Source organism: Oncorhynchus keta, chromosome 1 (assembly GCF_023373465.1).
Source record: "Oncorhynchus keta strain PuntledgeMale-10-30-2019 chromosome 1, Oket_V2, whole genome shotgun sequence".
NCBI lineage: Eukaryota > Metazoa > Chordata > Actinopteri > Salmoniformes > Salmonidae > Oncorhynchus > Oncorhynchus keta.
In genome coordinates this window covers 76,152,342-76,179,671 of record NC_068421.1, presented here as the reverse complement: position 1 = coordinate 76,179,671, position 27,330 = coordinate 76,152,342, and the positions used below count along the sequence as shown (strand labels likewise).

The 27,330-nt window shown below is 44.1% G+C and overlaps 1 protein-coding gene across 9 annotated transcripts in view; it reads right to left on the bottom strand.

The window, feature by feature from the left end:
* The window catches only part of LOC118393206 (CMP-N-acetylneuraminate-beta-1,4-galactoside alpha-2,3-sialyltransferase-like), an 87,893-nt gene extending 61,135 nt beyond the window's left edge, over nt 1-26,758 (bottom strand). For 3 of the 9 annotated variants that reach the window (XM_035785657.2, XM_052461166.1, XM_052461136.1), the window contains exons 1-3: nt 26,525-26,758; nt 25,925-26,072; nt 1,895-1,937 (exon numbers count right to left, since the gene is read on the bottom strand). In XM_035785657.2, coding sequence (XP_035641550.1) covers nt 1,895-1,937; nt 25,925-26,042 — 161 coding nt within the window. In that variant the 5' untranslated portion in view covers nt 26,043-26,072; nt 26,525-26,758. The other 6 variants (XM_052461146.1, XM_052461141.1, XM_052461157.1 and 3 more) reach the window with 6 other exon arrangements.
* Between the last annotated feature and the right edge of the window lie 572 nt (nt 26,759-27,330).

Below are 27,330 nucleotides of genomic sequence, written 5' to 3'. Positions count from 1 at the left end.
AGACATGAAGGTCAGTCAATCCTGAACATTTCAAGAACTGAAAGTTTCTTCAAGTGCAGTCACAAAAACCATCAAGCGCTATGATGAAACTGGCACTCATGAGGACCACCACAGGAAAGAAAGACCCAGAGTTTCCTCTGCTGCAAAGGATAAGTTCATTAGTTACCAGCCTCAGAAATTGCAGCCCAAATAAATGCTTCACAGAGTTCAAGTAACAGACACATCTCAACATCAACTGTTCAGAGGAGACTGTGTGAATCAGGTCTTCATGGTTGAATTGCTGCAAAGAAACCACTACTAAATGACACCAATAAGAAGAAGAGAGTTGCTTGGACCAAGAAACACGTGTAATGGACATTAGACCGGTGGAAATCTGTCCTTTGGTCTGATGAGTCCAAATTTGAGATTTTTTGTTCCAACAACTGTGACTTTGTGAGACGCAGAGTAGGTGAACTGATGATCTCTGTTCATCTACTCTGTGCGGTTCCCACCGTGAAGCATGGAGAAGGAGGTGTGATGGTGCTTTGCTGGTGACACTGTCGGTAATTTATTTAGAATTCAAGGCACACTTAACCAGCATGGCTACCATAGCATTCTGCAGCGATACGCCATCCCATCTGGGTAGATCTTAGTGGTACTATTATTTGTTTTTCAACAGGACAATGACCCAACACACCTCCAGGCTGTGTAAGGGCTATTTGACCAAGAAGGAGAGTGATGGAGCGCCGCATCAGATGACCTGGCATCCACAATCACCAAACCTCAACCCAATTGAGATGGTTCAGGATGAGTTGGACCGCAGAGTGAAGGAAAAGCAGCCAACAAGTGCTCAGAATATGTGGGAACTCCTTCAAGACTGTTGGAAAAGCATTTCGGGTGAAGCTGGTTGAGAGAATAGAATGCCAAGAGTGTGCAAAGCTGTCATCAATGCAAAGGGTGGCCACTTTGAAGAATGTAACGTCTAAAATATATTTTGATTTGTTTAACACCTTTTTGGTTACTACATGAATCAATATGTGTTATTTCATCGTGTTGATGTCTTAACTATTATTCTACAATGTAGAAAATAGTAAAAATAAAGAAAAACCCTTGAATGATTAAGTGTGTGCAAACTTTTGAGGGGTACTGAATAACTAATTTAATCATGAACAAACACACACTGTAACACACAAAAATAAGTATCCTGCAAAATTACTCAAAGCAGTAACATGGTCTTTGCCGCAGTGGTGTAAAGTACTGAAGTAAAAATGCTTTAAAGTACTACTTAAGTAATTTTTTTAGGCATCTGTACTTTACTATTTATGTTTTTGGCAACCTTTATGCCCTTACATTTCTACAGAAAATATGTACTTTTCTAATCCATACATTTTCCCTGACACCCAAAAGTACTAGTTACATTTTTAATTTTCAGGTAGGACAATAATATGGTCTAATTCACACTCCCTACTGCCTCTGATCTAGCAGACTCATTAAACACAAATACTGCATTTGTACATGATGTCTGAGTGTTCGTAAAAATACATTTAAAAAATAAACATTGTGCTATTTGGTTTGCCTAATATAAGACATTTTATGTAATAGCATTTACTTTTAGTTTGTACTTTTATTCAAGTATGACAATTGAGTACTTTTTCCACCACTGTACTTAAGTACATTTAAAACCAGTTACTTTTAGATTTTTACTCAAGTAGTTAATTGAAAAAAATACAAAATATCCTTACATTGAAGACTTTTTGCAAATCCAATCAGTTGTGCCCAGTGAGATGGTCTTAAGAGTTTGACGACTGTTGAGGTTACCCAAAACATACATGAAGATCATGTAGCCAAAACACAAAGCAATGTGAAGGGGTAAAGCACAATACTGGATAAGATAATGTATTAAGGGACTACTTACAGATTACCACCCAGCTTCAGCAAGAATCCCTGTTTGTCATACACTAGATTGGCAGAGAGAAAGAGAGATTAAGTATGTCGTTGATAATGAAAGAACAAGGAACAAAATTAAACATCGCAAAACAATTGAATACAAACTAAAACAAAATTAGTTTAGTAATCAATGGTTACTTTGATATTCATCTGTGAAGAAATGATGGATCATCTATAGACGAGGACCAAGATTCGTAGGTACCATAAAGCTTAAAATAACAACTACAATCTGTAAAGTGGAAGTCAATAAGAAACATTTAATTTTGTGGAACTTTCTGTTGCAGCCTGGGTCATAGGACACGCCATAGACCATGAGGCAGTAGTTATTCCTACTTACGACGTGGACACATCGTCATCTTCATGAAAACATGTCTGTCTGTCTGCAATCATTATATCATCAGAGGTCACAGTAGCCGTCCTTTAATCTGTCAATGACTTTCCTATTTGCCCTTTAGATACAGGCCTGCTACATTACTTCATGTGAGTGGAATAGGAAAACAATGGTGGATGGAAAAGGACAGCACGCAGGGCATCATACTTGCTCTTCTCAATGGTCTGGCTGGCAGAAGAACCAGGGCTAGCCAAAATGTGTCTCGATAAATTACTTTATGCCATTTAGTTTAACTGATTTACTGATGTCAGGATAACCTAACCTCAAACAAAGCTTCATCCATTCACAATACCAGGTTAAAAAAGCAATTATTGTTTCGAACCCAACATTTCCTGTAAAACAGAAGTAAACAGAGGGATTGTTCAAGCTTGTATTTGAAAAACAGCAGAGCACAAAAAAAACACAAAGGGGGACAGTTTTTTAACATTTGCCGGTCAGAAATGAAATTGACCCAGAAGAGACCAGATCTATGGCCTCTCATTAATACTCCAGTTACTCTAGTTATCCAGCTCTTTCATGGTGCTGGTATCTGCCTGCTGAAGCAGAGAACTCAGTAGGCACCGCTGCTTAAATGGAAATTAAGCATAAAGAAAAAGAGAAGACAACCAGTCGGCGGACTTCAAGAACATGGAAGATAAAGCTGTATGTTGATCTCTGGCTGTGTGACAAGACCACAGTGTTTGTGTGTGTGGGGGAGGGGGGTGTCCTCTGGTGAGGTCCATGGAAGGCTGATGGGATTGGGAAGTTTCTGTGAAGTGTGGTGGGTTGGTTAGGGAGCAAATGAGGAGGTTCTTGATATTATTGCTGGGCTGAGAGAGGTTTGTTCTAGCAGTCGTTCCCTGACGGGAAAGCAGCAAGCCTCATCAAGTCAGCTCTAGATTCTGGGTTCTCGATTCTGGAAGCCAGAAGAGCCCATGGGTCCTGCTCTTACAAAGACATAATATCTCCTCACTGCAAGGTAGATTTTTGTCAACTATAGGGGTTTTGTATGTCACATTCTTATTTCCTCTGGCAAGGTCATTTATAAGTTTGAATGATCCACATTGTCACTTTTCATTATGAAATTAAAAAGAAGAAGAATTCTCAAAGGACAGTGAATAATTCACGGATTAAAAGTGAAGTTTTACATACAAGAGAAACACTGAATGACATTGTACTTTTCCAGACATTATTTTCCTATAACAATAACACAAGTAAATATAAGATAATTGTCTTTGTAAGATATGCTGTATTTCTGTAGGTGGACATTCTGTAGAAGCTTGAATGATAGTTCAGTGTTGAGAGGTGATGTATTTCAATAAATTCAATAAACACATACTGTAGATTGAATAGTACAGTGACCACTAATATCATCTGATAAGACAGGTATACTATTTACTGCAGTTGTCATCAATTCTAGATGAAGTTGTTTGTTCACAAAGTGTAAGAACACCTGAAAATGAGTCCTATGAAAAAGCCAGGCTGTTTTAAAATGCAGATGAGTTCCTAAGATCTACAACACCTCCCAACATGGATTCCTGCTTTATTAACCTGAATCTATACTACCTGAGTGGAATAATCGTCCCAAGGAGAAAAAACTATCCAGGTCTGTTTATGAAACACAAGAGTTAAGTTATGCCTTAATGTTGTAAGTATTCAGTTAGATCACGCTGGACAAGCGTCTATCCAAGGGAATACCAAAACAAATCCATATTTATTCATCACACACACAGTTTACAGCAGGTACAAAAAGGTGCAGCAGAACACTTGTGTGCTTGGTCCCTCAACATTACAGTACCATAGAATTGGTCCGCCCATCACAGAACATTGACTTGAATGGGAAAGTCTGTTCCAGTAATTCTATGGGGAATACAGTGCGAAAACAGGTGGTTGATTGAGTAGTGTTCGTCATAGGGTTTGATATAAACAACAAGCCATATTAACCGCTGCCCTCATTATTTCCACCACACTACCAACACCCTCTCTCACAAGACCACATCCATCTCCAGTTCTGTTGCTACTAGGCAGCTAGGCTAGGCAGCTAGGCTAGGCAGCTAGGCTAGGCAGCTAGGCTAGGCAGCTAGGCTAGGCAGCTAGGCAGCTAGGCTAGGCAGCTAGGCTAGGCAGCTAGGCTAGGCTCTACCACCACCAACATCATCATTCACTGTTTGGCCTAACTGGGTTAAAACTCCAACTGGGTAAAGTGTTTCTAGTAAGTAGGACCACAGTGCAAATCATGAGATAAGGCAACAACCCTGAATAAAAATGAACTTGTTACAGCTGTGAAAGGGCTTAGATCAACACGACACTGTGAGTGTTTGTTGTTCAGACTAGGAGAAACAGATGAAACAATGATTAAAAGGAGAAGTAATTTTTCAAGTTTACACAGTTGAAAGGCTTGGTTTGAGGGTTTGGTTTGCACATCATTGGACATTTAGGAGTCCAAACAGGTGAATAATACACATTCAGCCTAGTCCAAACAACTTTTCTTACTATGGCAACGACCTAGTTAACAAAAAACATACCACAGTAGATCATAGTTTTCATAACAAAAGAACCATACCATAGTTAGACTACAGTTTCCGTAACAAATGTCAAATCTTCCTGTTTTAAAGATGTTGGTTCTGGCTACATAGCCGTATGTACGGGTAAACAACACATCTCCCAAGATAGGCTAGAACAGAGACCTAGCCGTCTAACTTTCTGAGTCACAATCAATATCATTCTAATCAATTCAACCTCATTTCAATTTAAAAGAATTATTGGCATGGGAAACATGTTTACATTGCGTGAAATAGATAATAAACAAAAGTGAAATAAACAATAAAAAATGTACAGTAAACATTACACTCACAAAAGTTCCAAAAGAATAAAGACATTTCAAATGTAATCTTATGTCTATATACAGTGCTGTAATGAGGTGCAAATAGTACAAAAAGGAAAATAAATATAGGTTGTATTTACAATAGTGTTTGTTCTTCACTGGTTGCCCTTTTGCTGTGACAACATGTCACATATCTTGCTGCTGTGATTGCACACTGTGGTATTTCACCCAACAGATATGGGAGTTGATGAAAATGGGATTTGTTTTCAAATTCTTTGTAATCTGAGGGGAATATGTGTCTCTAATATGGTCATACATTTGGCAGGTGATTAGGAAGTGCAGCTCAGATTCCACTTCATTTGTGGGCAGTGTGCACATAGCATGTATTCTCTTGGGAGCCATGTCTGCCTTTGGCGGCCTTTCTCAATAGCAAGGCTATGCTCACTGAGTCTGTACATAGTCACAGCTTCCCTTAATTTTGGGTCAGTCAGTGGTCAGGTATTCTGCCACTGTGTACTCTCGGTTTAGTCCCAAATAGCATTCCAGTTTGCTCAGTTTTTTGGTAAATTATTTCCAATGTGTCAAGTTATTCTATTTTTGTTTTCTCATAATTTGTTTGGGTGTAATTGTGTTGCTGTCCTGGGGCTCTGTGGGGTCTGTTTGTGAACAGAGCCCCAGGACCAGCTTGCTTAGAGGGCTCTTCTCCAGGTTCATTTCTCTGTAGGTGATGACTTTGTTATGGAAGGTTTTGGAATTGTTTTTCCTAATTCCAAACCTAATTCCTATTAGGTAGTTGTAGAATTTCAGTCTAATTCTGCTCTGCATGCATTATTTGGTGTTTTGCAGAATTTGCAGAATTCTGCATGCTGTAATGTCTGCGTCCAACTCACACTCCCAAACACTTAGATCCCTGGAACACAGCCCACTTTCCAGCTCACGCTCCAGATCCTAATCACCGGAATTTGAATCACCTGTTCACACACCTGTATATCATCCCACACTATTTAGTTCAGTTCCTTGCACCCCATAACTGTGAGGTATTGTTTGTATTTGAGACACACTTTTTCAGAGCGCTGGTTTCCTGTCCATGATAGGTTTGCCTGCCTCACTCACAATGCCTTTTGCCTATTCCCTGCCTGTACTGTTGCCATTTGTGGACCTACTGTGTATGACCTTCTGCCTGGACCCAGCTATCTCCTAAGGTTCCTTTCATTAAAAACCTGCTGCCCTCTGTGCTTGAAACCAGCTCTCTGTCTCCCTCGTGTTCATTACACATGCTGAGTCTCAATTTGGTTGTCACATTTTGTGAATTCTTGGTTGGTGAGCGGACCCCAGACCTCACAACCATAAAGGGTAATGGGTTCTATAACTGATTCAAGTATTTTTAGCCAGATTCTAATTGTTATGTTTTATGTTCCTTTCAATGGCATAGAGGCCCTTCTTGCCTTGTCTCTCAGATTGTTCACAGCTTTGTGGAAGTTACCTGTGGCGCTGATGTTTAGGCCGAGGTATGTTTAGTTTTTGGTGTGCTCTAGGGCAACTGTGTCTAGATGGAATTTTGATTTGTGGTCCTGGCAACTGGACCTTTTTTGGAACACCATTATTTTTTTTCTTACTGAGAGTTCCTGTCAGTGCCCAGGTCTGACAATCTGTGCAGAATATCTATGTGCTGCTGTAGGCCCTCCTTGTTTGGGGATCAGCAAACAGTAGACATTTGACAGCAGACCCACATGCCGAATTGAGTCTCAAGCTTTTTTGAAGTCAACAAAGCATGGGAAGACTTAATCTTTGTTTTGGCTTGTTTGTTTGCCAATTAGGTAGTGCAGGGTGAATACGTGGTCTGTCATATGGTAATTTGGTAAAAAGCCAATTTGGCATTTGCTTCTGTACATTGTTTTGGCTGAGGAATTGTATGGGTCCGCTGTTAACGATAATGCAGAGGATTTTTCCAAGGTTGCTGTTGACCCATATCCCCCGGTAGTTATTGGTGTCAAATTTGTCTCCACTTTCATAGATTGGGGTGATGGTTCTAAATATCGGGGAAGAGCTGAGAATGATGTTAAAGAGTTTAAATATAGCCAATTGGAATTTGTGGTCTGGATATTTAAAAATGTCATGTAGGATACCATCAACCCCACAGGTCTTTTTGGGTTGTTGTGTTTGTATTTTTTCCTGTAGTTCATGCAATGTAATTGGAGAATCCAGTGGGTTCTGGTAGTCTTTGGTTGATTCTAAGATTTGTATTTGATCATGTATATGTTTTTGCTGTTTGTTATTTTGTTATGGAGCCAAACAGATTGGAGAAGTGGTTTATCCATAAATCTCAATTTTGGATAGATAACTCTTCATTTGTTGTTTAGAGTTTTCCAATTTTCACAGAAGTGTTTAGATTCTATTGATTTAAAAAACCTATTCCTCCTCAGGAGACTGAAGATTTGGCATGGGTCCTCAGATCCTCAAAAGGTTCTACAGCTGCACCATTGAGAGCATCCTGGTTGCATTACTGCCTGGTATGGCAACTGCACAGCCTCCGACCGCAAAGCACTACAGAGGGTAGTGCAAACGGCCCAGTACATCACTGGGGCCAAGATCCCTGCCATCCAGGACCTCTATACCAGGTGGTATCAGAGGAACGCCCTAAAAACTGTCAAAGACTCCAGCCACCCTAGTCATAGACTGTTCTCTCTGCTAACGCTCGGCAAGCGGTACCGGAGCGCCAAGCCTAGGTCCAAGAGGCTTCTAAACAGCTTCTACCCCCAAGCCATAGGACTCCTGAACACCTAATCAAATGGCTAGCCAGACTATTTGCATTGCCCCACCTTTTACACCACTTCTACTCTCTGTTGTTATCTCTGCATAGTCACTTTAAGACTACCCACATGTACACTACCGTTCAAAAGTTTGGGGTCACTTAGAAATGTCCTTATTTTTGAAAGAAAAGCAATTTTTTTTGTCAATTTAAATAACATGAAATTGATGAGAAATACAGTGTAGACATTGTTAATGTTGTAAATGTCTATTGTAGCTGGAAACGGCAGATTTTTTATGGAACATCCACATAGGTGTACAGGGGCCCATTATCAGCTAACAGCAACCATCACTCCTGTGTTCCAATGGCACGGTGTGTTAGCTAATCCAAGTTTATAATTTTAAAAGGCTAATTGATCATTAGAAAACCCTTTTGCAATTATGTTAGCACAGCTGAAAACTGTTGTGCTAATTAACGAAGCAATAAAACTGGGCTTCTTTTGTGGGTTCGATTACAGGCTAAAAATGACCAGAACAAAAATATATTTATCTATTCTTGTTCTGAGAAACGAAAGCTATTCCATGTGAGAAATCTCGTACAACGCTGTGTACTGCTCCCTTCACAGAACAGCGCAAACTGGCCCTAACCAGAATATAAAGAGGAGTGGGAGGCCCGGTGCACAACTGAGCAAGAGGACAAGTACATTAGTATCTAGTTTGAGAAACGGACGCCTCACAAGTCCACAACTGGCAGCTTCATTAAATAGTACCCGCAAAACACCAGTCTCAACGTCAACAGTGAAGAGCCGACTCCAGAATGCTGGCAGGCTCAGGGTCAGGCAGAGTGGTCAGGCAGGTGGGCTCGAAGTCAGGACAGGCAAGGGTCAAACCTCAGGAGGGCGAGAATAGAGAAACTGGAAAAAGCAGGAGCTGAGACACAAAACGCTGGTTGGCTTGAACAAACAAGACGAACTGGCATAGACAGACAGAAAACACCGTTTTAAATACCCACAAGTGAAACAGAAACTAGGGACGCCACCTGGCGTTCCACCTGGGCGGATACCTGGTTGACTGGGGTGCCGACGGTGAAAGTCGACGATGAGGGCCGGGTCCAAGATGTCTTTAGCTGGAACTCATCACCTCTCCTCAGTGCCATAACCCTCCCAGTCAACCAGGTACTGGAAACCCCTGCTCTGTGGTTGAACCCTCGATGACCATCGATGAGGGATGGGCCTAAAAACAAGACAAGGGGCAGTCAGACATGGTTTTGACTCTAGACACAGAAAAAGTAGGAAAAATACGGAGGGTACTGGGCAACAGAGGACAAACAGCAGAGGGGCTAATGATCTTGGAGCTGGGGGGAAAGGTCTCAGATTCCAGGGGTGTAGCCGCGGCACTATAGTGGCGTGCCAGCGCCTCAGGCTTGACCTCCTTGGATACCGGTCGGTGCTGTGGAAACGAAGTGGCCCGGGCCTTATTGAACCCCTCCCGGAGATCCTGGTACTCCGCGAAGCTGGCGGAGAGGTCCGGGGCAATTTCCAAGCCCCCAGGAAGACATCCCGGGGCAGGTAGAGCTGACTTCAGGAAATGAGTGTGGCAGGACGGGCTCCAGCCCACGATGGCACCAGTAGTCCAGTCAATGGAGGGATTGTGTCATTGGAGCCAAGAAAATCCATATATCATGGGAATCTGTAGAGACTCAACCAGCAGGAATTGGATCATCTTGCTGTGGTTCCCCGACACTCGTAGTTTGACGGGGGTGGCCTGGTGTTTGACCCGGCCTATAAAGCGCCCGTCCAGCGCTCAAACACCCATGGGAATGGAGAGGGGTTGAGTGGGGATGCCCAGCTCGGATGCCAGGGTAATGTCCATGAGATTCACATCGGCCCTTGAATCGATGAGTACCTGGAGACTTCGACTGGTCGCCCCACAGCAGGGTGACATGGAGTGGGGGGCGAGTAAGGGGACAATAACAATTATCTTTAAGACCCACCAGTGTACTCACTCCAACGAATGAGCTAGGTCTCTTGAAGGGACAGGGAGGCACAAAATGCTCATCAGTACCGCAATACAGACAACTCTGGGTCTCAAGTCTGCGTACCCGTTCGGCTGGAGACAGCCTAGCACCTGCCAAGCTGCATCGGCTCGGGAAGAGGTGAATTGGCAGTCTCCGGGGGCTCATGGTGGACTAGGATATGCTCGGATCCTCTCGGGACGAAGACGCTGGGAACTTCCGGAGTTCATCAGCTGCAAGGTGAGATCGCTGAGTACGCAATCGGACCGCTTCTCCCTCCTAGGTTCCCGTAGCCGACCATCGATCCGGATGGTTGAAGCGATGAGCGAGTCGAGATCCGTCAGTAGTTATTGGGCTGCCAGCTCATCCTTTACCTCCTCCGATAATCTGTGCAGGAAAATGTCAAACAGTGGTTCCAGGTACTCTCTGCTGCTACTCTCCACTGCTAGAACCGCATAGTCTGCCACACTGAGGGTGTCATGCCGAAGCAACTTCCGGGCAGCCTCTCTCCTGGACACCGGAGCCTCAAACTTTTCTCACCTCCGCCACGAATACCTTCAGACTGAGGCAGACTGCGGAGTCTTGCTCCCACACCACCGTGGCCTGGCTAGTGCCCTCCTGGACATGAGCGTAATAATGTATGCTGTCTTCAAGCGGTCTGAGGGGAACGAAGAAGGCTGCAGCTCGAAAAAGAGGGAGCACTGGGAGAGAAAGGCCCGGCGGGTTCTGGAATCTCCATCGGGTTACAGAGGGGCTGGGAGGTTACCGTCGTGGTAGGCTGCCTAGTAGGCAACCCACGGAATTGCTCCCGCAATGCGTCCAAGGCTAGGTCATGACGTTCGGCCACGGCCTGGAACCCTTCCATCAGACCGCGAGGAAACTCCTCGTGCTTACCAATGGTGGCTCCTTGGGAGGAGATGGCGTTGCGGAGCTGGTCCAAGTGTGCTGGGTCAGTCATGGCTAGTTCATACTATCAGGTATCATGGCAAGACCCAAGTACAGCCTGTAACAATGTTTAATATAACAACAGGGGCAGGCAAAAGACAGGTCAAGGCAGGCAGGGGTCGATAATCAAGAGTAGGAGCAAAGGTACAGGTCAGCAGGTAGGCTCAGGTTCAGGCAGAGTGGTCCGGCAGGCGGAGTCAAAACAGGCAAGGGTCAAAACCAGGAGGGCGAGAAAAGAGAAACTGGAAAAAGCAGGAGCTGAGACACAAAACGCTGATTGGCTTGAACAAACAAGACAAACTGGCACAGATAGACAGAAAACACAGGTATAAATACCCAGAGGATAAGTGGGGAAGATGGGCGACACCTAGAGGGAGTGGAGACAAGCACAATGACAGGTGAAACAGATCAGAGCGTGACAGTTTTTGCATTCTTTATCAAACCATTTGTCATTGTTATTCATTTTCTTTGGTTGTCTGCTTGAAATGTTTAGATTTGAAATAGAAGCTGAGAGGTGAAATATACTGTTTAGGTTTTCTACTGCCAAGATTACATCTTCATTATTCCATTGAAACCTTTTGTCCGGGAAATTGTCTAGAAGGGATTGAATTTGTTGTTACCTAAATGTTTTTTTGTTAGGTTTCCACACTATTTCTCTCCCATTTATAGCATTTCTTAATAGTATTCAGTTCCTTTGGCTTTGATGCCTCATGATTGAGCATAGCTCTGTTCAAGTAGACTGTGATTTTGCTGTGATCTGATAGGGGTGTCAGTGGACTGACTGTGAATGTTCTAAGAGACTCTGAGTTGAGGTCAGTGATAAAGTAGTCTACAGTACTACTGCCAAGAGATGAGCTATAGGTGAACCTACCATAGCAGTCCCCTCAAAGCCTACCATTGACTATGTACATACCCAGCGTCCAACAGAGTTGCAGGAGTTGTGACCCGTTTTTGTTGGTTATGTTGTCATAGTTGTGTCTAGGGGGGCATATGGGGGAGGGAATGCTGTCACCTCCAGGTAGGAGTTTGTCCACCGGTGTGCTGAGGGTGTCAGATTCTTGTACAGTTCTGGCATTTAGGTAGCCACAGACTAGTACATGTCCCTGGGCCTGAAATTGTTGAACTCCGCCTCTAGGATGGAGAAGCTGTCATCGTTAAAGTATGGGGATTCTATTGGGGGGATATAGGTAACACACAAGGACATTTAACATGAGGACATTTTTCTCTGTTGAGATAATTTCCTCATTAATTTCTAGCCAGATTTAAAATGTTCCTGTTTTTTTAATAGAGCAGACCTAACCCACTCTATACCAAATTAGCATGCCTCCTGAGTCTCTTCGCTGTTTCACACCTGGTAGTTTAGTGGGTGGGTCTACCAGCTTTCTGTAACCTAGAGGGGAACCAGCGGGTTCGTCTCCTTTATACCATGTTTCTTGTAGGATGACAATGTCTGTATTTCCAATTTCTTTGATGAAGTCTGGTTTTCTGCTCTTTAAGCCAAAGGCAGATGACCTCAGACCTTGTATATTCCAGGATGAGATAGTAAAATCTTTGTGTTCCATAGTGTCTAGTGTTGTTTTTGTGTGGTTTAGGCCTGGACCATCACGGTAGGTGTGAGCAGAGCGTGTTTAACATCTGATACATACTTCTTAGGTCGCAGGATGGGGCTTGAGCGGGTGTAATAGTGGGGGTTGGGCCTGTTGCTCTGCTCACGGCCTGGGCATATGTCCTGCTGTCATGTTCAGGTCCTTTCCGCAGGGGCGGGGGGCATGGGGTGGGATGAAGGGGCGTAGGTCTCATATGGGGGGCCTATATAGGGTTTGGCCAGGGTTTGCTTGGGGTGGTCTTAGCAGGTAGGGGTGTGGCTGGTGAGGCTGTGGTCTGGGTGTAGGTCCTCTTGGCATGGGTTCTCTCGGTTCAGGTCCTTCGAGAGGGGATCTTGCTGGTCTGAGAGGGGGTCTCGGTGGTCTGGGCGGGGTGTCCATTGCTCTTTTGCTCCTGTGTGAGGTGCTGGGGCTACGGTTGAGGGAGACGTCCTTCGGGTCCTGACAAAAGTTGGGATTGCTGCCTTGTAGAGGTGGACCTGGTCGACAAGGCTTTTCCAAGTCCAGGGTGGAGTGGAGGGCCAGGTAGACATTCGGTTTTGAGGCACAGTTTCGCGAAATGCTTGCATTCACCCGCTGTATGGCGGCAGAAAGAAAATCTGTTCGTGGTAGCAGGGTGGAGAAGAAGCTTTTTCAATCACTCCCTTGAGTGCTGTTGCCACCCTTTCCTGCTGGGCTCTCAGGTCATTTGTGCCCGTGTGAATTATGATGTTGCTGGGGGATCCTAGTCTGTCCTCTGACAACAGCTCCAGGGCTTGCCTAGTATTTATCTCTGACACGCAACCATTACACGTTGGGGCCAAGAATCCACTCAAGACTTAGAAGCCTAAATTACGTTTAGTTGATTTAGAACCTCACATAACATGATGACCTGGCAGTGATCGTGGCCTGGCTTGGAATGTGACCTAGTAGTAGGTTGTAGAACAAGCTGCTCGAACAAAATAGGGGTTGGCGTACATGTACCGTAAAATCAGGAGAGGGATTGTGAGGTTGTCGAGTTGCTCTCACAAGATCTGTTGTTTGAGGATGTTAGGCCACAGCTGGGTTAGCCTGCTCAACTTTGTTTCTTTGGCTTGTCTGCCAAAAAGCTTAAAGACTCGGAGAAAGGTTAAATGCACTCATCTCTAAACGTTTACTTAGTTTTTACATAATGGTCTATTTTCAAATCAAGTCTGGACTCAGGTTGGCTAAGAACAGGCAGCTGTCCAGAATTACGCTTGGCCCCGCCATCCCTTTAGTGAAACACAATCTTCATCTGTGAAGATCGGTGAACAAACATCTCTCCCAAATTGCTAGCAAATGCTGATATGCCTGAGGTGCAAGAATCATTTTCTGCTTTGAAATGTGAGTGCTAGTTGACAGACTGAGAGGAGAGGGAAAATAGAATGAAAGAGAAGAGTATTGTTGTTCTTGTTTCTCATGAGTAAGACATTTAGCCTAAACATGTAACTTTAAAAACAATCATGGCGGTATAGGGTGTCTTTAATATTTAAACTCAACAAAACAGTTCATGTTTTAATGCTCTATACCTGTGTAGTAACGCTGTACTGTATGTTAGCCTATTCCTGTAATTGCATAGGAATAAAGTTGAACCATTGTTTTATTACACAGAAAAGCTCAGGCTGGAATAATATTATTTAACAGTATAATCATTATTTGAAAATGAGCCTTGCCAAAAAAGAACATTTAGGTTGAGGTAAAGACATGACCAGGGCCCTGGTCAAAAGTAGTGCAATATATAGAGAATAGGGTGCCATTTGGGATGCACTTACAGTAATTTTGTGTTTACTGAGCCAGGTGAAGCATTGACAGGTTTGTGTACAGTAACCCCCAGAATGTTTTCACTGGAGAATGTGACAGTACAAATGAACGACAGGTGAAAGACAGCAAAGAGGAAACATTGCCCTGTACCACCAACAATACCAACTAGAAACGTTACAATAAAGACACCCAGGTTATGTTCAGTGGAGCACAACAGCTTTTTAACACTGAGACAAATGTCAGTGAATGCTTCAGTGAATCAAGTTGAATCTGTTTGAAGCTAGATATAGTGTCTGCAGAAAGTATTCACACCCTTTGACTTTTTCCAAATGTTATTGTGTTACAGACTAAATGTAAAATGGATCAAATGTTATATTTTGTGTCACTGGCATACACATAATACCTCAATGTCAAAGTGAAATTATGATTTTAGACATTTTTACAAATTAATTAAAAATGAAAATCTGAAATGTCTTGAGTCAATAAGTAGTCAACCCCTTTGTTATGGCAAGCCTAAATAAGTTTAGGAGTAAAAATGTGCTGAACAAGTCACATAATACGTTGCATTGACATAATACTTTGCAATAATAGTGCCTTTTTACATGATTTTTGAATGACTACCTATCTCTGTAGCCCCCACATACAATTATCTGTTAGGTCCCTTAGTCGAGCAGTGAATTTCAAACACAGATTCAACCACAATGACCAGGAAGGCTTACCAATGCCTTGCAAAGAAGGGCACCTATTGAAAAATAAAAATAAATAAAAAACAGACATTGAATATCCCTTTGAGCTTGGTGAAGTTATTAATTACACTTTGGCTGATGTATCAATACACCCAGTCACTACAAAGATACAGGCATCCTTCTTAACTCAGTTGCCGGACAGGAAGAAAACCGCTCAGGGATTTCAGCATGAGGCCAATGGGGCATTTAAAACAGTTGCAAAGTTCAATAGCTGTTATAAGAAAAAACTGAGGACGGATCAACAACATTGTAGTTACTACACAATACTAACCTAAGTGACAGAGTGAAAAGAAGGAAGCCTATACAGAATAAAAATATTCCAAAACATGCGCCCTATTTGCAATAAGGCACTAAAGTAAAACAAAAACAAAAATGTGGCAAATACATTTACTTTATGTCCTGAATACAAAGCATTATGTTTGGGGCAAATCCAACACAAGAGATCAGTGAGAACCACTTCATATTTTCAAGCATGGTGGTGGCTGCATCATGTTATGGGTATCCTTGTCAAAGGCTAGGACTAAGGAGTTTTCTTTAGGATAAAAATAAACAGAATAGAGCTAAGCACAGGCAAAATCCTTGAGGAAAACTTGGTTCAGTCTGCTTTCCAACCGACACTGGAAGACAAATTCACCTTTCAGCAGGACAATAACCTAAAACACAAGGCCAAATATATACTTATCAAGATGATCCTGAGTGGCCTAGTTACAGTTTTGATTTAAATCAGCTTGAAAATCAATTGCAAGACTTGAAAATGACTGTCTAGAAATGATCAACAACCAACATGACAGAGCTTGAATATGTTTTTAAAGAATATTGTGCAAATATTGTACAATCCTGGTGTCACGCCCTGGTCGAAGTATTTTGTGTTTTTCTTCATGTATTTGGTCAGGCCAGGGTGTGACATGGGTTTTTGTATGTGGTGTGTAGTTTAGTGGGATTGTAGCTTAGTGGGGTGTTCTAGGAGAGTCTATGGCTGTCTGAAGTGGTTCTCAATCAGAGGCAGGTGCTTATCGTTGTCTCTGATTGGGAACCATATTTAGGCAGCCATATTCTTTGGTTGTATTGTGGGTGATTGTCCTGAGTGTCTTGATGTCCTTGTTCGATGTTAGTTGACACAAGTATAGGCTGTTTTCGGTTTTCGTTTATTGTTTTGTAGTGTTCGTGTTTAGTCGTGTTTACGTTTGTTTAAATAAACTTGGATCGCAATCGACACGCTGCAGTTTGGTCCGACTCTCCTTCACCATATGAAAACCGTGACAGAATCACCCACCACAGGACCAAGCAGCGTGTCAACAGGCAGGAGCAGCCCAAAGAGGAGATGCGTGATTAAGGATTTCTGGACATGGGAGGAAATCCTCGACGGGAGAGGACCCTGGACTAAACCAGGGGAATATCGCCGCCCCAAGGAGGAACTAGAGGCGGCAAAAGCGGAGAGGCGCTGGTATGAGGAGGCAGCACGGCGACATGGATGGAAGCCCGGGAATCAGCCCCAAACATTTTTTGGGGGAGTCTTACAGGGAGTATGGCTACGCCAGGTAGGAGACCTGCGCAAACTCCCTGTGCTTACCGGGGGGCTAGAAAGACCGGGCAGGCACCGTGTTATGCAGTGGTGCGCACGGTGTCCCCAGTGCGGGTGCATAGCCCAGTGCGGTATATTCCAGCTCCTCGTATCGGCCGGGCTAGATTGAGCGTCGAGCCAAATGCCATGAAGCCGGCTCTACGCATCTGGTCCCCATTGCGTCTTCTTGGGCCGGCTTACATGGCACCAGCCTTGCACTCGGTGTCTCCGGTTCGCCTACATAGCCCAGTGCGGGCTATTCCACCTCGCCGCACTGGCAGGGCGACCGAGAGTATTCAACCAGGTAAGGTTGGGCAGGCTCAGTGCTCAAGTGCTCCAGTGCGCCTGCACGGTCCGGTCTATCCAGTACCACCTCCACACCCCAGCCCTCCCGGTAGCAGCTCCCGCACCAGGCTTCCTGTGCGTGTCCTCGGCCCAGTACCACCAGTGCCAGCACCACGCATCAGGCCTACAGTGCGCCCGCCTCTCCTGCGCTGTCGGAGCCTTTCTCCTCTCCTGCGCTACCGGAGTCCCCTGTCTGTTCAGCGCAGTCAGAGCTGCCAGCCTGCATGGAGCAGCCAGAGCTGTCAGTCTGCATGGAGCAGCCAGAGCTGTCAGTCTGCATGAAGCAGCCAGAGACGTCAGTCTGCATGAAGCAGCCAGAGCTGTCAGTCTGCATGGAGCAGTCAGAGCTGTCAGTCTGCATGGAGCAGCCAGAGCTGTCAGTCTGCATGAAGCAGCCAGAGATGTCAGTCTGCAAGGAGCTGTCAGTCTGCAAGGAGCTGCCAGTCTGCAAGGAGCTGCCAGTCTGCAAGGAGCTGCCAGTCTGCAAGGAGCAGCCAGATTCTTCCAGATCTGCCAGTCAGCCAGATTCTTCCAGATCTGCCAGTCAGCCAGATTCTTCCAGATCTGCCAGTCAACCAGGCTCTTCCAGATCTGCCAGTCAACCAGGCTCTTCCAGATCTGCCAGTCAACCAGGCTCTTCCAGATCTGCCAGTCAGCCAGACTCTTCCAGATCTGCCAGTCAGCCGGGATCTGCCAGAACTGCCAGTCAGCCAGGATCTGCCAGTCGGCCAGGATCTGCCAGTCGGCCAGGATCTGGTGGATTCATCAACCTGCCTGAGCTTCCTCTCACTCCTGAGCTTCCTTTCACTACTGAGCTTCCTTTCACTCCTGAGCTTCCTTTCACTCCTGAGCTTCCTTTCACTCCTGAGCTTCCTTTCACTCCTGAGCTTCCTTTCACTCCTGAGCTTCACCTCAGTCCCGAGCTTCCCCTCAGTCCCGAGCTTCCCCTCAGTCCCGAGCTTCCCCTCAGTCCCGATCTGCTCTTCAGTCTAGTGGGGTTCTGGGTGAGGAATACTAGGCCATGGTTGGTGGCGAGTGTGGACTATCTAGGGACGCAAGGAGAGGGGACTAAGACATTTACTGAGTGGGGTCCACGTCCCGCGCCGGAGCCGCCACCATGGACAGACGCCCACCCGGACCCTCCCTATTGATTTGAGGTGCGTTCGGGAGTCCGCACCTTAGGGGGGGGTTCTGTCACGCCCTGGTCGAAGTATTTTGTGTTTTTCTTCATGTATTTGGTCAGGCCAGGGTGTGACATGGGTTTTTGTATGTGGTGTGTAGCTTAGTGGGATTGTAGCTTAGTGGGGTGTTCTAGGAGAGTGTAAGAGCGTCTGCTAAATGACTTAAATGTAATGTAATCTATGGCTGTCTGAAGTGGTTCTCAATCAGAGGCAGGTGTTTATCGTTGTCTCTGATTGGGAACCATATTTAGGCAGCCATATTCTTTGGTTGTATTGTGGGTGATTGTCCTGAGTGTCTTGATGTCCTTGTTCGATGTTAGTTGACACAAGTATAGGCTGTTTTCGGTTTTCGTTTATTGTTTTGTAGTGTTCGTGTTTAGTCGTGTTTACGTTTGTTTAAATAAACTTGGATCGCAATCGACACGCTGCAGTTTGGTCCGACTCTCCTTCACCATATGAAAACCGTGACACCTGGTGTGCAAAGCATGTATTGACTCTGGGGGTGAATACTTCTGTAATCAAGATACTGTATATTACTGAAAGCGCAAACTGAAAGTGTGAACCACCGCATTTAACCATGGCAAGGTGACTGAGAATATGGTCGAATACAAACAATGTAGTTATTCCCTCTGTAAGGTAATCAAACAGACAAAGTGTCAGTATAGAGATAAAGTGGAGTCACAATTCAACGGCTCAGACACGAGAAGTATGTGGCAGGGTCTACAGACAATCACGGATTACAAAAGGAATACCAGCCACGTCACGGACACCGACGTCTTGCTCCCAGACAAGCTAAATATCTTCTTCGCCCGCTTTGAAGTTAATACAGTGCCACCGACGCGGCCTGCTCCCAAGGTCTGTGGGCTCTCGTTCTCCGTGGCCAAAGTTAGTAAGACATTTAAGCGCGTTAACCTTCCCAAGGCTGCCAGGCCAGACGACATCCCAAGCCGCGTCCTTAGAGCATGCGCAGACCAGCTGGCTGGAGTGTTTACGGACAATCTCTCCCTATCCCAGTCTGCTGTCCCAAGTTGCTGGGTGGCTACGCATGCCTACACCTCAGTGTAGTTTGCAGATGACACAACAGTAGTAAGCCTGATTACCAACAATGATGAGACAGCCCACAGGGAGGAGGTGAGGGCTCTGGTGGAGTGGTGCCAGGAAAATAATCTCTCCCTCAACGTCAACAAAACAAAGGAGCTGATCGTGGACTTCAGTAAACAGTGGAGAGAAGCACGGCGAAGGTGGAAAGCTTCAAGTTCCTCGGCATACACATCACTGACAATCTGAAATGGTCCACCCACACAGACAGTGTGGTGATGAAGGCCATCAGACTGTTAAATAGCCATCACTAGGCAGCTTCCACCCAGTTACTCAGTCCTGCACCTTAGAGGCTGCTGCCCTATATACATAGACATGGAATCACTGGCCACTTTAATAATGTTTACATACTGTATACTATTCTACTATATTTTAGTCAATGCCTCTCCGATATCGTTGGTTCTAATATTTATATATTTCTTAATTCCATTATTTTACTTTTAGATTTGTGTGTTGTTGTGAATTGTTAGATATTACTGCACTTTTGGAGCTAGGAACACAAGAATATCGCTACACCCGCAATAACGTCTGCTAAATATGTGCATGTGACCAATACAATTTGATTTGAGTAGCGTTTTATTTTTCATATATTTCTTACAAGTGTTAGAATTTTTCTTCCACTTTCACATTATAGAGTATTTTGTGTAGATCGTTGACAAAAAATTACAATTAAATCCATTTTAATCCCACCTCGTAACACAACAAAATTTGAAAAAACTCAGGGGTGTGAATACTTTCTGAAAGCACTGTAGCTAATGCTTGACTCCAACACCGCTTGTGTTTATGCTTTGAAAGAGTATGGCAGACACAATATTGCATGAAAAATCGAAGTTATTCAAGCTTTCCATCACAAATAAAATACACAAAATAATGTCTTCTGATAGACAGAAGGAGAGGCACCAGTTCTACTAGCTATGTTTCCATTACCTTGTCCAGGGATTTTTGGTCAAAATGTAGAAAGTTCACATAGAAGATAGATGTGACAGTTGCCTGCTGTGGTGCATTTCCATTCAACTGTCTTGTGTCGATAAAAACACCTGGACGTAATGACATCACACCTAAAAAATAACTAGCGCTAAATACCAACACATTAGTTGAAGTGTTTCCATTATCCACTTAGGATAATGGACACAACAAAATCCAAGATGGCGTAGCAGTCAGACGTCTTTGTCATGTCGTGTCCCTTGTATATATCTTTATCTTCGCATATCTTTTAAAAATATTTTCCTAAACCTCAACTTCTAAATATTCTCCTGCAACCCGCCTCCCCCAATGTGGCATGGATCTGTTTATAAAGTATTTCTATTTACTTCTGATCTGGAATCCCTCAACTGAAGCTAGCCAGCTAACTACCTACCAGCTATCAGTCAGGAAACCACTGCTAAGCGGTCATCAGCGAACCTTTAGCACGGAAAGCTCTCGCCAGTTTGTACAACGTGACTCAAACCAGAGCTCAATGTACCTATTTTTTTCTCTCCATATCCCCAGATCCCTACCGCAAACTCTGAACATTTTCATCTGGATCTTTGCAACTAGCTAACCGCAACCCCGGGTGACTACTCCTGGCTAGCGTTTCCATCCTGGAGCAAGAACCATATAGCCTGAAGCTAGCCTGGCTAGGGCTCCTGGGCTACCACCAAAGCCCACTCCTAGGCTACAATATCTGGACCCCTTCTACTGCCGGTACGGGGCACAGAACCACGCCGATCCTCTACGACTGGAATACCGAAATAATCTGCCCGAGGAATCCAACAGGCCCCTCAGGCGCGACATCCACTGAAGGCCCATTCTGCTAACCGCGGCCTGCTAGCTACCTAGAGCTACTTGGAACCCTACTAATCCAAGACTGATCTATCGATGTCACCGCACGAAGAGGCAAAAACAGACTTACCTCCATCGCGACGTCCCCAAAGGCCCCTCTGCTAATTTGCTAGCCCCTACTAACTGCTAGCTTGCTAGCCCCGGTCTGCTAACTGCTAGCTTGCATGCCCCGGTCTGCTAACTGCTAGCTTGCTTGCCCCGGCCTGCTAACTGCTTGCTGCTAACCTAATCTGCTAACAGCTAGCTTGTTAGCCCCGGTCTGCTAACTGCTAGCTTGTTAGCCCCGGCCAACTAACTGCTAGCTTGTTAGCACCGGCCTGCTAACTGTCTGAATCGCCATGTCCCCAGCCAGCCCAACCACTCACTGGACCCATATGTTCACTTGGCTACGCATGCTTCTCTCTAATATCAATATGCCTCGTCCATTACTGTCCTGGTTAGTGATTACTGTCTTATTTCACTGTATTTCACATTGTATATAGACTGCCCATTTTTTCTACTGTGTTATTGACTTGTTAATTGTTTACTCCATGTGTAACTCTGTGTTGTCTGTTCACACTGCTATGCTTTATCTTGGCCAGGTCGCAGTTGCAAATGAGAACTTGTTCTCAACTAGCCTACCTGGTTAAATAAAGGTGAAATAAAAAAAATAAAAAATAAAAAATCCAGATAGCAGATGTTCTGAAAGAGCTGCAAAATCTGGACACCAACAAATCAGTCGGGCTCGACAATCTGGACCCTCTCTTTTTAAAATGATCTGCCGAAATGGTTGCGACCCCTATTACTAGCCTGTTCCACCTCTCTTTCGTATCGTCTGAGATTCCCAAAGATTGGAAAGCTGCTGCAGTCATCCCCCTCTTCAAAGGGGGTGACACTCTAGACCCAAACTGCTACAGACCTATATCTATCCTACCCTGTCTTTCTAAGGTCTTCGAAAGCCAAGTTAACAAACAGATTAACGACCATTTCAAATCCCACCGTACCTTCTCCGCTATGCAATCTGGTTTCAGAGCTGGTCATGGGTGCACCTCAGCCACATTCAAGGTCATAAACGACATCATAACCACCATCGATAAGAGACATTACTGTGCAGCCGTATTCATCGGCCTGGCCAAGGCTTTCGACTCTGTCAATCACCACATTCTTATTGGCAGACTCGACAGCCTTGGTTTCTCAAATGATTGCCTCGCCTGGTTTACCAACTACGTCTCTGATAAGAGTTATATGTGTCAAATCGGAGGGCCTTTTATCCGGACCTCTGGCCGTCTCTATGGGGGTGCCACAGGGTTCAATTCTCGGGCCGACTCTCTTCTCTGTATACATCAATGATGTCGCTTTTGCTAATGGTGATTCTCTGATCCACCTCTACGTAGACGACACCATTCTGTATACTTCTGGCCCCTCTTTGGAGACTGTGTTAACTAACCTCCAGGCGAGTTTCAATTCCATACAACTCTCCTTCCGTGGCCTCCAACTGCTCTTAAATGCAAGTAAAACTAAATGCATGCTATTCAATCAATCACAGCCCGCACCTGCCCGCCTGTCCAGCATCACTACTCTGGACGGTTCTGACTTAGAATACGTGGACAACAACAAATACCTAGGTGTCTGGTTGGACTGTAAACTCTCCTTCCAGACTCACATTAAGCATCTCCAATCCAAAATGAAATCTAGAATTGGCTTCCTATATCGCAAGAAAGCATCCTTCACTCATGCTGCCAAACATACCCTCGTAAAACTGACCATCCTACCGATCCTCAACTTCGGCGATGTCATTTATAAAATAACTTCCAACACTCTACTCAACAAATTGGATGCAGTCTATCACAGTGCCATCTGTTTTGTCACCAAAGCCCCATACACTACCCACCACTCCGACCTGTACGCTCTCGTTGGTTGGCCCTCGCTTCATACTCGTCGCCAAACCCACTGGCTACAGGTTATCTACAAGTCTCTGCTTGGTAAAGCCCCGCCTTATCTCAGGTCACTGGTCACCATAGCAGCACCCACTCGTAGCACGCGCTCCAGCAGGTATATCTCACGGGTCACCCCCAAAGCCAATTCCTCCTTTGGTCGCCTCTCCTTCCAGTTCTCTGCTGCCAATGAATGGAACGAACTGCAAAAATCACTGAAGCTGGAGTCTCATATCTCCCTCACGAGCTTTAAGCACCAGCTGTCAGAGCAGCTCACAGATCACTGCACCTGTACATAGCCCATCTATAAACAGCCCATCTATTTACCTCATCTCCATACTGTATTTATTTATTTATCTTGCTACTTTGCACCCCAGTAACTCTACTTGCACATTCATCTTCTGCACATCTACCATTCCAGTGTTTAATTGCTATATTGTAATTACTTCACCACCATGGCCTATTTATTGCCTTAACTTACCGCAATTGCACTCATTTATATAGACTTTTTTGTTTTCTTTTGTTCTACTGTATTATTGACTATGTTTTGTTTATTCCATGTGTAATTCTGTGTTGTTGTATGTGTCTAATTGCTGTGCTTTATCTTGGCCAGGTCGCAGTTGCAAATGAGAACTTGTTCTCAACTAGCCTACCTGGCTAAATACAGGTGAAATAAAATAAAATAAAAAATAAATTAGGCAAATTGCACATTAATAAATTGCCGACCCCCGTTAGAGGGATTGGGTTATATGCAGAAGACACATTTCGGTTGAATGCATTCACTTGTGCAACTGACTAGGTATTCCTTTTCCCACCTACAGTGGGGAGAACAAGTATTTGATACACTGACGATTTTGCAGGTTTTCCTACTTACAAAGCATGTAGAGGTCTGTCATTTTTATCATAGGTACACAGAGACGGAATCTAAAACAAAAATCCAGAAAATCACATTGTATGATTTTTAAGTAATTCATTAGAATTTTATTGCATGACATAAGTATTTGATCACCTACCAACCAGTAAGAATTCCGGCTCTCACAGACCTGTTAGTTTTTCTTTAAGAAGCCCTCCTGTTCTCCACTCATTACCTGTATTAACTGCACCTGTTTGTACTCGTTACCTGTATAAAAGACACCTGTCCACACACTCAATCAAACAGACTCCAACATCTCCACAATAGCAAAGACCAGAGAGCTGTGTAAGGACATCAGGGATAAAATTGTAGACCCTAACCCTAACCGTGAAGCATGGAGGTGGAAACATCATTCTTTGGGGATGCTTTTCTGCAAAGGGGACAGGACGAATGCACCGTATTGAGGGGAGGATGGATGGGGCCATGTATCGCGAGATCTTGGCCAACAACCTCCTTCCCTCAGTAAGAGCATTGAAGATGGGTCGTGGCTGGGTCTTCCAGCATGACAACGAACCGAAACACACAGCCAGGGCAACTAAGGAGTTGCTCCGTAAGAAGCATCTCAAGGTCCTGGAGTGGCCTAGCCAGTCTCCAGACCTGAACGCAATAGAACATCTTTGGAGGGAGCTGAAAGTCCGTATTGCCCAGCGACAGCCCTGAAACCTGAAGGATCTGGAGAAGGTCTGTATGGAGGAGTGGGCCAAAATCCCTGCTGCAGTGTGTGCAAACCTGGTCAAGAACTACAGGAAACGTATGATCTCTGTAATTGCAAACAAAGGTTTCTGTACCAAATATTAAGTTCTACTTTTCTGATGTATCAAATACTTATGTCATGCAATAAAATGCAAATTAATTACTTAAAAATCATACACTGTGATTTTCTGGATTTTTGTTTTAGATTCCGTATCTCACAGTTGAAGTGTACCTATGATACAAATTACAGACCTCTACATGCTTTGTAAGTAGGAAAACCTGCAAAATTGGCAGTGTATCAAATACTTGTTCTCCCCACTGTATTTGTTTCATGGGTCAATGGTAACCTGCCTAGTGTCTAATTAGCATAACTACATGGTGTGATAAAACATGTCAGTTCATTGCTAATGACTGTAAACAAACAGCCTTTGGAGCTTTAAAGCATTCTGGGAACAACAAACACAACTGAAGTGTGTAGAGTATAGTCACATCAAATCAATTCTTGATTAGCATAATGTAAAGTCATTCAGAAAAATACAGTTTTGCAACTCCAAGTAGCCTACGTGGCCCTCATGTCCGGTTTCTGGTTTCAATCCATATGTGGTCACCACTGCAATCTAAATTGGCTGCACACTCAGCACAAATCTGTGATGCAGCCTATTTACATATTCATATGCCTAATATACATCTTCCAGAGTCCCAAAACACACAGCCTGTCTCTTAGCTCCCCCATCTGGTAAGAAGCAGATTGTGCTTAACAACAACATGCATTTACATTTGCTCCAATGAAACATGGTGGGTGAAGAGGAAAAGTCTGGTAAAAGTTTGGTAAATTATAATCATTATCACATTAGAAGGGAAAAGGAACTGTAGAAATACGTGGATAAAAATAAGAGTTACCTCCCTTTAGAGGCCACTGGACTATTTACATTGACCCCCCATTTGTTTTGTACACTGCTGCTACTCGCTGTTTATTATCTATGCATAGTCACTTCACCCCTACCTACATGTACAAATTACCTCTAACCTGTACCCCCGCACACTGACTCGGTACCGGTACCCCTTGTATATAGCCTCGTTATTGTTATGTTATTGTGTTACTTTTTATTATTTTTGACTTGAATTTATTTGGTAAATATTTTCTTAACTCTTCTTGACCTGCACTGTTGGTTAAGGGCTTGTAAGTTAGCATTTCATGGTAAGGTTTACACTTGTTGTATTCGGCGCATGTGACTAATAAAGTTTGATTTGTTCCCTTCATTTTGACTCTGTGCTCTCATAGGCTCACAGCCTCCATATTTAGTCATGCCATTAGCTCATTAATGCATTCCTCATCATCATGACTGATGATTCTAAGCATGGGTAATATAATCACCTGTTAAACCAGGCTGATTGGACATGGGTATTAAGTTGCTACTGTACTTAGGACTTGTTATACCGTAGTTGCTTTACAGTACTTACATGATTTCTGTCCCCAACCCCTCAGGTGCAGTCTCCCGGAGGAGTAGTAGAGGAAACCCAGGACAAGCATGGGACAGAGCACCAGGAGCAGGTGACGGGTTGGCTTCATGACTCTCATCACCTCCTACTGTACATGGTACCATACACACTGTTGAAGAAGGGGACTGACTGGTGGTTCATCAGAGATTGGATACATTCCATTTCAATAAAGAAAATTGACTTTCAATGTACTTTGTATACAATAGTAGAAATACTAGAACATAACATATGAGAATAGAAGATAACTGAATAGCAGGTGGTTTAGTTCTTTAGCACAGAAATTCCACCAGACCCCCCTGCCTGGCACCATCTGCCGTGTACCATGGTAGCCAGCTTGATGGCTATGAAGTAGCTAGCTTGCTAGCAGTGTTGCTAGCTAGCAAGCTGATAGCATTACGGTGAGCCGAATCACGACACAAGTAAGCTATTTAGTGCACAGGTTTGTCGATACTGTTAACAAATAGGCAATTTACATTTGATCACATTCTGCTAGGCGATAAAGTATGGCAGGTTACATGATATAGGATAGCTAACGTTAGCTAGCTGGCTAGCTGTCCTTACCGTTTACTTTGATGATTCGTGTCCCCGAAGACTTATGAGCCTGCACACCTAGCTAGTTAAAATACATCTTCCATTTTTCTATTTCCAAGCTAATTATCTATCTACCACCTGTCAATTCAAAATGTTTATCCAGCTGCGAGTGGATGCAGAGCTTGCGAAAAGGCAATAGTTGTCACTGTACAGCAGCAGCACCACCACCAACCATCTGCACACACAACACTGACAGAATAGGAAGGGAACATCTGTAATAAGCCAAATCAGTGCCACTCCGCTACAATGTAACTGGTTGTGTGGGTGGAAAGTAACTACAATGTTGCAACTTTAATAATGCATTTGATACAAATTACAATTGGATAAACATTACAAATCAGAGGGCAGAAGTAGGCTACATCACAACTGTTATACATTTATTAAAGGATTTTGTATTTTGTATTCTGAAACGTGACAGATGCTTGCTAAAGATAACGTTGACATTGAACATGCGTGAGAGCTAGTGCACCCCAGAGGTACAACCCCTATATATTGTCGATGTCAGAGCAGCTGTAAGGTGTGGGCAAGGACTAATGTCACAATGGTATGCAGCCTCAGCATGAGACATAAAAGCTGTTAGTGTACTGGTAAAGATCACGAGCTGATACGATGGATGGTGTGTAGCTAAGGTGATAAGAGATGAACTTGGGGAAGGGGACCACAACTGCAAATATAATCAGCCAACACACAAACTGCTATATTCTTCAGTGTTAAATTTAAGCACTCACTGACCTTCCAAACGTCCTCACCAACAGTATGTGTAAATCCTGTTTTGG